Source organism: Danio aesculapii, chromosome 1, assembly GCF_903798145.1.
Source record: "Danio aesculapii chromosome 1, fDanAes4.1, whole genome shotgun sequence".
Lineage (NCBI taxonomy): Eukaryota > Metazoa > Chordata > Actinopteri > Cypriniformes > Danionidae > Danio > Danio aesculapii.
Window position 1 is genome coordinate 9,788,800 of NC_079435.1, and position 16,895 is coordinate 9,805,694.

At 34.6% G+C, this 16,895-nt stretch overlaps 2 protein-coding genes across 3 annotated transcripts in view; both read left to right on the plus strand.

Moving 5' to 3' along the window:
- The first annotated feature begins 1,766 nt into the window (after positions 1 to 1,766).
- On the plus strand, positions 1,767 to 13,337 carry psen2 (presenilin 2). Its single transcript, XM_056456542.1, has 11 exons — positions 1,767 to 1,888; positions 4,386 to 4,526; positions 4,894 to 5,114; positions 7,371 to 7,512; positions 8,060 to 8,127; positions 8,293 to 8,513; positions 9,892 to 9,990; positions 10,087 to 10,137; positions 10,503 to 10,622; positions 11,868 to 11,983; positions 12,896 to 13,337. Exons 2-11 carry the CDS (start codon positions 4,395 to 4,397, stop codon positions 13,049 to 13,051), a joined length of 1,326 nt encoding a protein of 441 aa, XP_056312517.1. The 5' UTR covers positions 1,767 to 1,888; positions 4,386 to 4,394; the 3' UTR covers positions 13,052 to 13,337.
- spast (spastin) overlaps positions 13,019 to 16,895 on the plus strand; it is a 32,489-nt gene continuing 28,612 nt past the window's right edge. For both annotated transcript variants that reach the window (XM_056456536.1, XM_056456537.1), the window contains exon 1: positions 13,019 to 13,110. The gene's annotated coding sequence lies outside the window, so the exon portion shown is untranslated. The remainder of the gene's footprint in view (positions 13,111 to 16,895) is intronic.

Sequence of the window (16,895 nt, forward strand, 5' to 3'; positions counted from 1 at the left end):
CATCTTCTACTCCACATACTCCTTATTTTCTCTTACTACTACTCCTCTACTCCTCCACCTACTTCTCCTCCTCATTTTCTCCTCCTCCTCCTCTACTCCTTCATTTCATTGTTCTCCTCACCCTCATTTTCTTCTACTCCACCTGCTCCTCCTTATTTTTTTTTTACTCCTCTTCTACTCCACCTACTCCTTTCCATTTTTCTTCTTCTCGTCCTCTACCTTTCCCCCTTCCCTTTACTACTCCTTCTCTACTCCTCCACCTACTCATTTTCTCCTACTCTTTCCCGTCTTTTACTCCACCTACTCCTTTTTATTTTTATTTTACTCCTTCTCTACTCCTTTTAATTTTCTCCTCCTCCTCCTTCTATACTCCTATTCTCCTTTTCTCTTACTCCTCCTCTACTCCTCCACCTAATCATCATTTTATTTTTTCCTACTCCTCCACCTATGTCTCCTTTTTTTCCAATTCTACTGCTCCACCTTCTCCTCTTTCTTATTTTATTTGACTCCTCCTCTCCTCTACATGCTCCTCCTTTTTGTTTTTTCCTCTCCTGTATTGCTCATGTTCTCCTCCTCCTCCTTTTCATTTCTCTCGTACTCCTCCGCTACTCCTTTTCATTTTCTCCTACTACTTTCCCACTCTTCTGCTTGTTCTTCATTTTCACTTTTCTTCTCCTCCTCCTCTGCTTCTCCTCCTCATTTTTGTTTACTCCTCTTCTACTTCACACACTCCTTTTAATTTTTCTCCTACTCCACCTACTACTCCTTTTACTTCTACTTCTCGTCCTCTACCTCCTTCGTCTCTCTTACTACTCCATCTACTCCTCCTCCTCATTTTCTCCTACTCCTCCCCCTTTACTCCATCTACTCCTCCTTTTCATTTTTCTCCTACTTCTCATTTTTCTTCTACTTGTCCTCTACTTCAGTTACTCCTCCCTGCCTCTTACTACTCCTTCTCTACTCCTCCACCTATTCCTCTTTTATTTTTCTCTTACTACTCTTCTACTCCTCCACCTACTTCTCCTCCTTTTCACTTTCTCATACTCCTCGTCCTCTAGTCCATCTACTCCTCATATTTTTTATTTCTTCTCTGCTCCTCCTTTTATCTTTCTTCCCCTCATTATCAGGGCATAGGGATGAGCCCTTCTGAATTATCTTCCTCCTCCTACAACTATCACATCTTAAATACTGCAAACTATTACAATAATAAGCACTGCTAATTGTACAATATATAAACAATATAAACAAATAAAAAGACCGTAATTGTGCAAAATATAAGCTTATCCCCATACTTATTTCCTCTCTTGATTGCTTCATGATCTAGCAGCTTAAACACTGACATATATATTACTAGCAGTGTTGGGTGATGTATCGTTCTGGATGAAAGCTGCATAATGTTAATAATATTAGCAGAAATCATAACATTACACAGCAAAACACACGGAGACCAATTAACAAAACTGTGCGTTAAAATATCTGTAGTAAAATATAATAACATCGCATTAAAAATCGATAATTTTAATTAAATATTACAACAGATATTACTACAAATTACCGTTTTGATTATTATTGAAGTATCCCATGAATGTTTTCCCAGAGATGGGTTGCGGCTGGAGGGGCATCCGCTGCGTAAAACATGTACTGGATAAGTTGGCGGTTCATTCCGCTGTGGCGACCCCGGATTAATAAACGGACTAAGCCGACAAGAAAATGAATGAATATCCAATGAATGTGTTCAGGTGACATCACGCGCTGGCGTGCCACGTGATGCGCTGGGGATCAGCTGATGGGGAATCACTTCCTCACTGAATTGGCGATGTTTTGACGGAGTATTTCTCCATAATACAGCGCTGGATCATCCTTCATGTAAATTCAGTCACATTTAAAGGTATTTACCACCTCACCTCTCATCATATATCTTATTTTGACGCGGGAAGGAACTGGTTTTTCAGACATATTAGACGATGTTTAGCAGTCATGGATGATGAATGCTTTCATCTTTCTTTGAGGAACAAAATGAAAACATGACAGCAAAATATATACATTATAACTGCGGATTAACGCATATATTTGGCCCACGATTGTCGTTTGTTAGTTTGTATAGATCCACATTGTGTGTGTTTTGTGCTTAATCCCCTTACACAAGCATTGTAGAATGATGCTACTATTCCAGAGGGCTAAATAGAGCTATAAATATATATATATATATCTATATTATTTTGTCTGTTGTGTTTACATTAAACCTTCTCGTAATCTGTAATATTTCATCTTTAAACTAACGCCACTATGGAAACATGATACATCAGCATCATATCAGTTACTCAGTTGCTTCATTTAGAAGACATATTTCCTCCTTTTTTAAGCTTTTCTATGTTTATAAATTAGTTTGTAAATAGTTTTTGGACATCATATTAAAATAATTAGCCTAATTAAGCATCGTTAAACTTGAAAAATACAATAATAACTGATTTAAACATGTTCAGACTACTGTACAACATGTAAACAACTGCCGTAAATGTCCCACACAGATTTTGTTACTGATATATTGTGTATTAATCAGGAAAGTGCATTAAGAAAAGTAATATAGCTGCTCATCATTGCTTATGCTTCACATAATATAAATATTTACATTATGCTTCACATAATATAAATATTTACATCATGTTATGTTTTTACATTAATTTTTATGATATTTCACGTTGATACTAATCTCATAAGGGAGAATTTGCCAAACATATACAGTCAAGCCGAAAATAATTTCAGGCTTGACTGTATATATATCTGCTAGAAATGTTCTTTTAATCCTTTTGACAATGTAGTTAGTTTGTAAAAACTCTCATTTTGTGTGTGTTTTGAGCTTAATCCACTTACACAAGCATTGTAGAATGATGCTACTATTCCAGAGAGCTAAATAGAGCTATAAATATATATCTATATGACTTTGTCTGTTATGTTTATGCTTTTATTTTTAGATGTTCTTTAGTGTGTTATATTATGCAATTTAAACGCTTCTGTATATGTTCAGCAAATTCTCTCTTATGAGATCAGTAACATAACAATATGATGAAAATATAAAATATTTATATGTGATTTATACGTGAAAATAATTTCAGACTTGACTGTGTATGTATATATATATATATCCAAGGAATATTCTTTTAATCCTTTTGACAATATTCATATTTACAGCTATTTTGCTTTGTTTTGTAAAATGTGGGAAAATGTCTTTCAAATATTGTTATTTAGAGCAGTGTTTCCCAACCCTGTTCCTGGAGGCACACCAACAGTACATATTTTGGATGTCTCCCTTTTCTGACCCATTATCTTCAGGTGTTGGAGTCTCTTCTGATGTTATGATAAGTTGATTCAGGTGTGTTTGATTAGGGAGAGGTTGAAAATGTGTACTGTTGGTGTGCCTTCAGGAACAGGGTTGGGAAACACTGATTTAGAGCATTGTTTCTTACACTTTTTTTCTTTTCTTTTTTTATGGTAAACCATTTTGTTTAGTGGGTTATTTCACCAAATATTGCTTGAATATGAATAATGATGATTAAATGATGAACAGTGTGTCCCATAAAATGCTTTAAACTATTTTTATGACATGTTATTCATTATTCAAGCACTATTTAGTAATTGCATTACTATTAATACTTTAGCTATTAAAACCATTATGTTTAAAAATGAGGTTAAAAAGTAGTTTACAGAATAAAACAAAAATGTTTCACTCAAACACATGACTACTAAAAATAAACTGGGAATTTTCAAGCGGTCTCTTGATTTTTCCATTGCTTTATCTCGCTTAAAAGGTATATTATATGTCAAATTAACACATTTATTCAATATATTTAATGCACACAATGTCAGACACAGCGTAATACAGTTTCTTCAAGAAAGCAAAAGAATAAAAAGGGGGAAAAAGAGAAGAAATCCATTATATAGAGAAGTGGCTCAGTGTTTAGCACTGTCGCCTCACAGCAAGAAGCTCCCTGGTTCAAGTCCCCGCTAGGTCAGTTGGAGTTTGCATGTTCTCCCCATGTTGGCGTGGGTTTCATCCGGGTGCTCCGATTTCCTCCACAGTCCAAAGATATGCACTATAGGTGAATTGAATAAGCTAAACTGGCCGTAGTGTATGAGTGTGTATGGATGTTTCCCAATACTGGGTTGCAGCAGAAAGGGCATTTATGTGTAAAACATAATAAAAGGACAAATCTGAAGGAAAATGAATGAATATAGAGAAGTGTGTCGGCTCCACAACTTAGCACTCGCCAAACCAATTTCTTACTGCATCATTTAAAGACATGAAGCGTTGGTAGTGTTGATGTGTTGTAATGTGTGTTCAGAACTCTGGTCATCGATATGTGTCTGTGTGTTTGTGTGTGTGTTAGTTTCTCTTCATGAATACCTCAGACAGTGAAGAGGACTCCTACAACGAGAGGTCCGCTCTGGTCCAGTCCGAAAGCCCAACCGTGCCCTCATACAACCAAGATCATGCCATGTCTCTCCCCCAGGACACAGACAGCAAACGGGTCAGAGCTCAACACTCTTTACAGTCTGTGCTGTGTTGTATGTATATTACGGTTCAAAAACCCTTGTAATAAACTGCCAGTACATTTTCTGTTCTTTTACAGGCTTATTCCTCCATATGTTATTATTTCTTATACATTATATTATTATTTTACACTACTAAGATGTCAATAAAAGTCACTTTGTTAAACTGGTTTAACTGAGTTAAATTCGCAACATCAAATGTCGACAGAGCAGAGATCAACATCCCATAATGCAATTCACAACCCTTAAATAAGCACTTGTAAATCCCAAAATGCTGAAGCTGTTAATCAGCAGATGTTTATTCCAGTGTGAAGTTAAAGCTGATGTGTTTGTGGTCTCCTCCAGAGTGGTGCGGTTCGCTCGAGGTCCGCCTCGGGCTCTGGAGATGCCGGGCCGGTGGATAGAGAGCGCACAGACACCCCTGATGGAGAAGAAGAGGAGCTCACACTCAAATACGGCGCGAAACACGTCATCATGCTCTTCATCCCCGTCACGCTCTGCATGGTGGTCGTAGTGGCCACGATCAAGTCCGTCAGTTTCTACACCGAGAAGAGCGGACAGCGGCTGTATGACCCGCATTACCTTTCAGTTCACATAATATCACCACTGTGGCTATTTGTGTACTCTCATGTTGCTTTAAATGCAAATTCTGTTTTTCTCTGTTATTAAGGAGATTAAAAAACAGACAGCTTTTCTCTTTTGGCAGACAAAAAAAGTTCAGAAAATATAAGAATTGTGGCTATATTTATTCACCCTCACGTTGCTCTAACGTTGGTATTTTTTATTTATTTTTTTCTGTTGTTAAGGAGAAAATTGTACACCTTGCAGACAGCAAATGAGAGTTGATAGTGTCTCCAGTATTAGGTGGATTAACAAAAGCTATTATTGGCCTACACTAGTATTATTTTAATATATGTACTGTATAATTTAATATATACAAGTGTTGGTATGTCAGTAAAAGGTATTTTTATGTACAGTTTAAATGTATATTTTTCTATTTTTTATTTGTGTTATACTTTTTAATACCTGAGGATAAACAATATTTTATCTTATTTACTTTACTCACTTCTATCAGATGTCACCACAGCAGGATGAACTGACTTTATTTTACTTTTTTGTTTTGCTTTGTTTTTGTTTAGTTTTTAGTTTAGTTTTGTTTTGATCTTTGCTTTGCTTTTTGTTTTGTTTAGTTATGTTTTGTTTGTTTTTTGTTATGTTTTTGTTTACTTTTTTGTTTTTGTTCAGTGTTTTGTTTAGTGTTTTTGTTTAGTTTTTTGCTTTGCTTTTTGTTTTGTTTTATGTTTTTGTTTAGTTTTTTGCTTTGTTTTGTTTTTTGTTTTTGCTTTTGTTTTGTTTTTTGTTGTTTTTGTTTTGTTTTTTGTTTTTGCTTTTGTTTTGTTTTTTGTTGTTTTTGTTTTGTTTTTTGCTTTGCTTTTTGTGTGATGCTTTTTGTTTTGTTATGTTTTTGTTTTGTTTAGTTTTTTTTTTGTTTTTTGTTATGTTTTTGTTTAGTTTTTTGTTTTTGTTCAGTGTTTTGTTTAGTGTTTTTGTTTTGTTTTTTGCTTTGCTTTTTGCTTTGCTTTTTGTTTTGTTTTATGTTTTTGTTTAGTTTTTGCTTTGTTTTGTTTTTTTTTTTTTTTTTTGTTTTTTGTTATGTTTTTGTTTAGTTTTTTGTTTTTGTTCAGTGTTTTGTTTAGTGTTTTTGTTTTGTTTTTTGCTTTGCTTTTTGTTTTGTTTTATGTTTTTGTTTAGTTTTTTGCTTTGTTTTGTTTTGTTTTTTGTTATGTTTTTGTTTAGTTTTTTGTTTTTGTTCAGTGTTTTGTTTAGTGTTTTTGTTTTGTTTTTTGCTTTGCTTTTTGCTTTGCTTTTTGTTTTGTTTTATGTTTTTTTAGTTTTGTGCTTTGTTTTGTCTTTTGTTTTGTTTTTGTTTTGTTTTTTGTTATGTTTTTGTTTAGTTTTTGTTCAGTGTTTTGTTTTATGTTTTTGTTTAGTTTTTTGCTTTGTTTTGTTTTATGTTTTTGCTTTTGTTTTGTTTTTTGTTTAGTTTTTTGTTTTTGTTAAGTGTTTTGTTTAGTGTTGTTTTGTTTTTTGCTTTGCTTTGCTTTGCTTTTTGTTTTATGTTTTTGTTTAGTTTTTTGCTTTGTTTTGTTTTATGTTTTTGCTTTTGTTTTTTGTTTAGTATTTTGTTTTTGTTCAGTGTTTTGTTTAGTGTTGTTTTGTTTTTTGCTTTGCTTTTTGTTTTGGTTTATGTTTTTGTTTAGTTTTTTGCTTTGTTTTGTTTTATGTTTTTGCTTTTTTTTTTTTTTTTGTTTTGTTTTTGTTCAGTGTTTTGTTTAGTGTTGTGTTGTTTTGTTTTTTGCTTTGCTTTTTGTTTTGGTTTATGTTTTTTGTTTTGTTTTGTTTTGTTTGTTTTGTTTTTTGTTATGTTTTTTGTTATGTTTTTGTGTAGTTTTTTTGTTTTTTGTTCAGTGTTTTGTTTGGTGTTTTTGTTTTGTTTTTTTGCTTTGCTTTGCTTTTTGTTTTGGTTTATGTTTTTGTTTTTGTTTTGTTTTGTGGTGTTTTTTGTTTTGTTTTGTTTTAGCACTCTCCTCATCTTATTACCTTTTTTTTTAGGGGTAGGCGCACTTTACATGAATCCCCTTTTTTTACCTTATTTTATATTTATGTGAACCGTCTATTTTTTTTTTTTTTTCAAGTTACAAAATAGCCATTACTTTCATAGCTTTAGTTTTTAAATCACTAAATAACTGAACAACATAATGTCTAACAATAAATCACAAGCATCACCTCGATTAAAGTGTGAGTGTGTTTGTGTTTTTCAGCATTTACACCCCTTTTGAAGAAGACCCGAACTCAGTGGGCCAGCGTCTGCTGAATTCTGTGCTCAACACTCTGGTCATGATCAGTGTGATCGTCTTCATGACCATCATCCTGGTGCTGCTCTATAAGTACCGCTGCTATAAGGTGAGACTTGCTTTACTCTTACTATAAAACTATTGCTGTTTCCAAAATCATCCTTATACCTTCATGTTTCCTACAATAATTTATTAGTACAGTAGGGATAGTTCACCCAAAAATGAAAATTCCCTGTTAATTTACTCACCCACAGGTTCTTTCTTCAGTAGAACATTATGGATTAAAGATTTTGAGCTGAATTTGTGGTCCTTGGTGATTTATGTAGTGAGTTTTAGAGATGCATACAAATGCATACAAATGAGACCAAATCAATTGTTGTGGTTCCTGATGACACACTGAGGTCTTGTAAATCCAAATGATCGGTCCGTGTAAGAAATTCGACATTATTTACAATGTTATTAGCTTTAATCCACAGCCTGGTCAAGCATGGCATGTGTGAATGTAGTCCGATTACTGTCCTGATGCTTTAATGTTGGGTTCTCCCTCAAAAAAGTGCACTATTTAAGGGTTTAGGGAGCCATTTTGGATACAGCCTATGATTATAAACACTCGTCAAGATAAAAACCAAACCCTGTGTGTGTGTTTGTGTGTGTAGTTCATTCACGGCTGGCTGATTCTGTCCTCACTGATGCTGCTCTTCTGGTTCAGCTTCATGTATCTGGGGTGAGTTCTGCTTATTTCCGCTTCTTGTTTTCTTTTATTTTGGTTTATTTCCTTTTCATTTTAATACTGTTTAATATTGACTTCTAAGAAGGTCGCTGGTTCGAGCCCCGGCTGGGTCAATTTGACTTTTTTTTTTAGAGTGTTCAGAGTTTTGTTGTTTTTCAGAGAGGTCTTCAAGACGTATAATGTGGCGATGGACTACCCGACGCTGGTGATGATCATCTGGAACTTCGGTGTGGTGGGCATGATCTGCATCCACTGGAAGGGTCCGCTGCGGCTCCAGCAAGCGTATCTCATCGTCATCAGTGCCCTCATGGCCCTCATCTTTATTAAATACCTGCCAGAGTGGTCCGCCTGGGTCATCCTGGGAGCCATCTCTATATACGGTGTGTTTTGGGGTTTTAGTTTCAGTGTGAAGTTAAAGACACATTTTTTCAGTTCAGCATACTCTAAGAAATGCTTGTTGTGGAATGTTTTTAATTTAATGTTTGTACTTGGTTGTCCGTGTTTTTTGAAATATTTAACATTTTAACATTTTTATGTGTTATGTGAAGCACTTTTCAATTCACAATTCACCTTGCAGTTAAATGTGCAACATAAGTAAAGAAGTTGAAGTTGAATTATGTTATTTTGAATGAATGAAATATGTAATGGACGTCAATGCTTATTTAAAATTTCTTTTATGATTCGTAGAAGAAAATAAGTCATTTAGCTCGTATCCCTTTTTTTTCACTTTACTTCTATCGGGGTAACCAAAGTGAGATGAACCACCTTTATTATTTTATTTTATTTACCTTATTTCCTTCTTTATCAGGGGTCACAACTTTACTTTACTCATTAAAGGGGGATGAACCACCTTTATTTCTTTTTTAATTTAATCTAATAAAAAAAGTAATAAATTTTTGCACTTTTTTCATCTTATTTTTTTATTCATCAGGGGTCTCCACTTTACTTTACTCATCAAAAGTGGGATGAACCACCTTTATTATTTAATTTAATTTAGATTAATTTTATTTTATTTTAGCACTTTTTTTCATCTTATTTTTTTATTCATCAGGGTCTCCAATTTACTTTACTCATCAAAGTGGGATGAACCCCCTTCATTATTTAATTTAATTTAATTTAATTTAGATTAATTTAATTTTATTTTATTTTAGCACTTTTCTTCATCTTATTTTTTTTATTCATCAGGGGTCTCCACTTTACTCATTAAAGGGCGATGAAACACCTTTATTTTATTGTTTTCTTTAATTAAATATAATTTTTTACATTTTATTTAATTTTATTTTAGCACTTTTCTTCATCTTATTTTTTTATTCATCAGCGGTCTCCACTTTACTTTACTTAATTTATTTACTTAATTATTTTATTTTATTTTTTCCAAGTAGCCATTACTTTCATGGCATTAGTTTTAGATGACTAAATAACTGAACAGCATTATGTGCAACAAAAAACACAAACATAATTCAATTTAATTTTAAATGTTATTTAATGTAATTTAATTTAATTTTGCATTAAATGTAATTGTACTTATTACTTTCTTGTCCTCATTTGCTTTTTTATCAGAGGTCGCCACCTTAATTTTATTTTAGCACTTTCCTTCATTTTCTTACTGTCTTTATTATTGTTTATTACTTTATTAGCATCAAATGTAAATTGTACTCAGTTTTTCTTTTTTTAATTATAATTTTTTTACTTTTAATCACTAAAAATGCTCATATCTGCTGTATCCGATTATGTGAGTGTTGTGTGTTTGTTTTTCAGATCTGATCGCGGTGTTGTGTCCAAAAGGCCCGTTGAGGATGCTGGTGGAAACGGCTCAAGAAAGAAATGAGCCCATTTTCCCTGCGCTCATATATTCATGTATGTCCTGACCAATGAAACTCAGCACAGAGAGACTCAAAGTTAGTTTAATCAGTATAAATTCAGATACATACTAATAAATGTTTATCATCTCAGCTGCCATGGTCTGGATGGTTGGAATGGCTGACTCTAATAATACAGATTCAGGTGAGTGCTATATATATTGCTAAACGCCCAAACTATTATCCCAAATGATGATTAACAGAGCAAGGAATTTTTCACAGTATTTCCTATGATATTTTTTCTTCTGGAGAAGGTCTTATTTGCTTTATTTCAGCAAGAATAAAAGCAGTTTTACGTTTTTTGTTGACCATTTTAAGGTAAAATTATTAGCCCTCTTAGGCAATATTTGTTACCGATTGTCTACAGTACAAACCATCGTTATACAATGACTTAACCTGCCTAATTAACCTAGTGAGGCCTTTAAATGAATAATTTAACTGTAAATATAGTGGAATATAGTTGTTGTATTTTGGAAAATAGTGAATTATCTGCCGTTTTCTTCCTCTCAGCTGGTGGAAGGCGGCGCAGTGGGGGCGGAGTTCGGACACAAGAAGGGGTGGAGTCAGAGGATGATGCGCCTCAGGCAGGGAGGAGGCAGTATTCAGCAGAAGAGGACCTGGAGGAAGACCGTAAGTGGTCACATACATGCTTCAGATACATTTGGTTAAGACTTCACCTTTTAGTGCTCAGTTCTGTTCTGTAAAATTTACGGAAGTGGCAACCGCATTCTGCATGCAAATGAAATTCTGAAAAAATCAGGTAGTGCCAAGCGTGTTTACAAAACTGTGTGTGCAGAAGTGAACTGGACTAGTTGTTAATGAGATATTTGAACTGTGTATCAAAGTACTCTCTCTGGTTCAAGAAAAATCACAACGAAGGAGTTGCATGTTGACTCATTAGGGTTGCCAGAACTTGGTTGAAAAATACATCTGAACAAGAACAAGCCAGCATCTTTACTTTAGAACTAAGTCGCATAATAAAATGTGACATGAACTGCTTTATTGCGGCATGGTGGCTCAGTGGAAGCAAGAAGGTTGCTGGTTCGAGTCTCGGCTGGGCCAGTTGTTGTTTCTTTGTGGAGCTATAAGCGAATTGAATAAACTAAATAGTTTATCAGTGTGTGTGTGAATGAGAGAATGTATGGGTGTTTCCCAGTAATGGATTGCAACTGGAAGGGCATCTGCTGCGTAAAATGTGCTGGAATAGTTGGCAGTTCATTCCGCTGTGACGACCCCTGATAATCAGGGACTAAGCCGAAGGAAAATGAATGAATGAAATGCTTTTCCTAACTCCACAAACTTGATCATTTTAGCTTAAAGGTGCTTCATAAATGTAGCATAAATTAAGAGGACATGGCAAAAACTCAGTGACTGTTGATGTTGGTTTAGTTAAAATCATAAAATGATTATTTATTAATTAATCATTTATGGTTTATAAATTATTAGTGCTGACAAATTATTAATTGGGATTAATCACATCCAAAATTAAAGGTTGTATTTACTTAATTTATGTGTGTACTGTAAATATGTGTGTATGTGTTAATTTTTAGATACTGTATATACATAATAAAATTACACAGGTACTCTCGCATTTTATGTGTTATTATACGATTCATCGTTTGGCAGCTCTGTTTATTATTAATATTAGTACTATTATTTTGGTAAAAAATCATCAGATCATAATCAGTTCATATTGTTTGATTACAGCTTTGCTTTAAAGACTTGAGTTGGGTAAATGTGCATAATGAAGTTAAAATGCCTCAGGATGCGAAGGCAAACTAAACAAACAGGTTTAAGGTTTTCTTGAGTCTCCTGTGATTAAAGCTTTGTGTGTGTGTGCGTGTGCGTGTGCGTGCGTGTGTGTGTGTGTGACAGGAGGAGTGAAGCTGGGGCTGGGAGACTTCATCTTCTACAGTGTGCTGGTGGGAAAAGCAGCGGCGACTGGAGGAGACTGGAACACCACACTGGCCTGCTTTGTGGCCATTCTCATCGTAAGTCTAACAACTACTCATTCACTAACAACTGCTGAACTACTTTAACAAGTCTGTTATTTTGTCCTGTTCTGCAGTAGTTTGATTTTTTGATTTGTATCGATATTATATAATATATAATATTCAATATTGCAAAATTGTATGTTAGGGATAAACATCTGTTATTAAAGAATAAAGCCTAACAGGTTTATCAGCTGCCCGACTGAAGTCTGAAGGGATTTATTTATTTTGCGAAAACAACCTGAAATGAAACTAATAAACCTACTTTATTCGGCTTATTACGTGGCTACTTGACACAAATGATAGATATTAGACATAAAACATTGTTCTGAGTTGTAATAGTTCATTAATTACTTAATTAAACGCAAAGCTGACAGAAAGGAAAACAGCTGATGGAGTTTACATTAACCTGCGCATTATTCAGTCACAAGATGGCGCCAAAAGCTCAAAACCGCGAAGCTGACTGAAACGAAACTGACAGGATGAAGAATGACGAACATAAGTATTATTCAGTCTCAAAACGGCGCCAAACTGTTAAAAACCGCGGCGTGACATAAACAGATACATATGAATGTGGAAGTAAGTGGATGTGTTTTGACGGTCAAGATAGTTCGAAGTACCCAGAGAAGCGTGTTCAGCGGTTGTTACAGTCGGATGGAGACGGACAGACAGATAGATAGATAGATAGATAGATAGATAGATAGACAGACAGACAGACAGACAGACAGACAGACAGATAGATAGATAGATAGATAGATAGATAGATAGATAGATAGATAGATAGATAGATAGATGAACACAGAAAGATAGATTGATAGATAGAGTGAGCGAGCTAGCTAGGGCCCCCATTTCACTGCAGCTGCCCCTGACTGAAATGTGTAACTGTGCTGCTGGTGTCTGTGTGTGTGGTAGGGTCTGTGTCTGACGCTCCTTCTGCTGGCCATCTTCAAGAAGGCTCTTCCGGCTCTGCCCATCTCCATCACCTTCGGCCTGGTCTTCTACTTCTCCACAGATAATCTGGTGCGGCCCTTCATGGACAGCTTGGCAGCGCATCAGTACTACATCTGACAGACTTTTAAGAGCCCTCATCAGGTCACACACTCAGAGCGTTTTCTGAGACGCTCTCGGTGAGTCCAGCACACCTGTAAATATATCAAACCATCTTCTACGTTTTGGTTTCGCTCACATCAGCACTGTGGAGTTGCTATTTTTTTTTAACATGGTAAACATTAAAGTAAGGTGGTTTTTCTTAAACAACGACGACTTCCAAAGAGAAAGAGGAAAATGCTGCTAGATTCAGTAAATGTGGCCTACGTGTTTGGTAGGTTCAAGCATAATAAACGAATGACACAAACACACGTTTTCCCAGCTAGTTTTTATTTGACTATTTTACTATATTATTTTACTAACATTAAAAATATATATATTTAGATTTTGGCATACAGTTAGTCAAAATTATTGTTTTTTTTCTTTTTCAAATATTTCCCAAATGCTGTTTAACAGAGCAAGGAAATTTTCACAGTGTGTCTGATAATATTTAATTCTTGTGGAGAAGGTCTTATTTGTTTTATTTCGGCAAGAATAAAAGCAGTTTTTCATTTTTGAAAAAGCATTTTAAGGTTAATATTATTAGCCCCCTTAAGCGATATTTGTTTTGATTGTCTACAGAACAAAATACATGTATACAATACTATATTGATACAAGCCCCTTTCACACAGTGATACCAGTAAATATCCGGAAAATTGCTGGAACGACTTTACCGGTAATTTAAAAAAGCGCTGTTCACACAGGCAAGAACGTTCCGGAATTTTTCCCGAAAAAATTATTCACACATCCATTCCAAAAACCCTGTAAATTCTGACATCATTAAACAGAAATGAGCTCTAAACGACTGCGCTTGTATTTGTAAACATAATAGGGGTCGGGCTTTTGTTGATGGTTTCACTTTTATTTAAAGCTTTAGCATTCATGCAGCTGCTTTGTCCTAGAGACATCCAACGGCAGAAGTTAATGTTAACACATTACAAATTCTGTGGATGGATAAGTATTGTGAACAACTTGGATGAAAACATATGGAGGAACACTTTCACCCCGGCTCCTTCACGTGCACATGCGTCAAGCAACTGATGCAGAGCTTGAAGGTAAACAAACGGCAGTTTATCATAAGCATTTTATCGATAATTTTTTACACAGTTGGCATTAAGAAGGAACATAGAAACGTTATCTGACTAATAACTAGCAGCTAAATGTGTCTGGAAAATATTCAAAGGCTTTTATTTTCATAAACAGCGCGGATGTGAATGCATCTGAATGATCTGATTGGCTGGAGTAGACGTCTCATGTCAGCGCGGTTCTAATCGTGACCACGCTCTTTCCGCCAATCTTCCCTCTGTTCACACAGCGCAGCATTCTAGCAAATTACCAGTAATGTTACAGCTTCTCTTTCCGGAAAATTGCCAGAACCAATTTACAGGTATTTTCAAAAAGGGCCTGGTCACACATACAAACTCTGTATTTGTGAAAGGGGCTACAAGCCCCTTTCACACAGTGATACCAGTAAATATCTGGAAAATTGCCAGAACGACTTTAGCGGTAAATTCAAAAAAGCGCTGTTCACACAGGCATGGACGCTCTGGAATTTTTCTGGAAAAAGATCATTCACACATCAATTCCAGTTCCATCCAATCCATTTATACTAGTAAATTCTAATTAACCAGAAATGAGCTCTAAACCGCTGCGCTTGTATTTGTAAACATAGAACGGGTTGGGCTTTTGTTGATGATTTCACTTTTGTTTAAAGCTTTAGCATTCATGCAGCTGCTTTTGTCCCAGAGACATCCAACGGCAGAAGCGCGAACCGCAGCTAAATGTTTACACATTTGACTACATTACAAATTCTGTGGATGGATAAGTATTGTGAACAACTTTGATGAAACATATGGAGGAACACTTTCACATGTCGAGATCTATGTGTGTGTGCTGGCGCTCACCGGCTCCGTCACGTGCACACGCGTCAAGTAACTGAAGCAGAGCTTGAAGGTAAACAATCGGCAGTTTATCATAAGCATTTTATCAATAATTTTTTACACAGTTGGCATTAAGAAGGAACATAGAAATGTTATCTGACTAACAACTAGCAGCTAAATGCGTCTGGATAAGTATCCAAAGGCTTTTATTTTCATAAACAGTGCGGAAGTGGATGCGTCTGAGTGTTCTGATTGGCTGGAGTAGACGTCTCACGTCAGCACGTTCTAGACATGAACACGCTCTTTCCGGCAATTTTCCTTCTGCGTTCACACAGCGAAGCATTCCGGCAAATTACTGGCAATGTTACAACTTCTCTTTCCGGAAAGTTTACCAATTTACCTGTATTTTCAAAAAGGGCCGGAAAATTGCCGATAATTTTCCGGAAAGGTCTATATGTGTGAAAGGGGCTAAATTACTTGCCTAATTAAGCCTTAAGTTTAGCCTTTAAATGTCACTTTAAGCTGAATACTAGTCTCTTGAAAAATATCTAGTCAAATACGATGTACTGCCATCATGGCAAAGATAAAAGAAATCAGTTATTAGAAATGAGTTATTAAAACTATTATGTTTAGAAATGTGTGTTGGGAAGTGTTTGAAAAAGATAAACAATTTCGCAAGAGGACTAATGACTTTTGTCTTCAATTGTAACTACGTAATTCAACATTTTTTGTTAGATAACATGTAAACCACTTTTTAAATGAAATGTTAATATTTTAAGGATTGCCAAAATAATCAGTACCAAACTGCAATATGGAGAAGTTACATTTAATTCACAAAGACATCAAACGTGACCCTGATAAAACACTGAAAATCCTGCTTTCCTGGTAGGTTTTTTAGGTTGACTCAAAGACATCAACATAACCTTTGACTATAAAACAGACCGAACTGTGTTTTAGGAAAGAAAGAAAGTATGCATCGGACGAGTATAAAATTGTGGAGCCCTAAAAAAACCTGTTTGCTGGTTTTTATCTCACAATTATGACTTTTTCTCTCTTATATAAATTCACAGTATCAGGAAAGAAAAGTCAGAAGTTTAAGATGAAAATATTTATTATTATTCATTTATAATTATAATAATTCTGATAATAATATTATAATAATATAACCATTAAATATAGTTAATTTTATTAATATTATTTTAGAATTTTGTGGCAAAATTCCAAGAACAAATGCCAAAAATGTAAACTCCGAATTTCTAAAATAACTGAATCGCAAGAATGTTCGGTTGTCCTCTATGAATAAGCAATTGTGAAGCAAAAGTTGATGATTTACATTGGTTATTTTTATTCTGTGGCTAAAACAGGTATCCATAAGATGTTAATACAGTAATATTTTTTAATGATCTGTCTCATTTACCTCAGTACCAAAATTGTCATTTTATTAGTCCATTTTTTTGTCAGTCAGTTAAAAAAATGTTCTCTAACATCCCTGCATGCCTTTATTTTATACAATAAATTTGAGTTTACATATGTTGGCTTAGTTGTATTTTATGTAATAATTATAAAAAAAAAATATTGGTGCAGTGTTGAAGAATCATTAACATTTAAAAAAAACTACATTTTTTACATATTATAGTTTTTAATATAAACAAATACCACTACCAATTATTAAATATAGAAAATATAGTACTTTTATTAGGCGAGGAGTCATATAGAGGAACTTCATTGGCTTCGATTACAATATCATTAGTCATAAAACTTCAGTGGTCCTGTAATAACCCCCCAGTGGCACTCCAGGTATTTTATTTTCCAATGAGTGTTATAAAGGGTTCGTGATTTTCTTTTTGCATTGTTAGTTCATGTTAAAGTTAAATGCAAACTGATTATGAAGTGCTGGGCAAATACATATCAGTGACTACTTTTACATGGACATCAGTAATCAAAT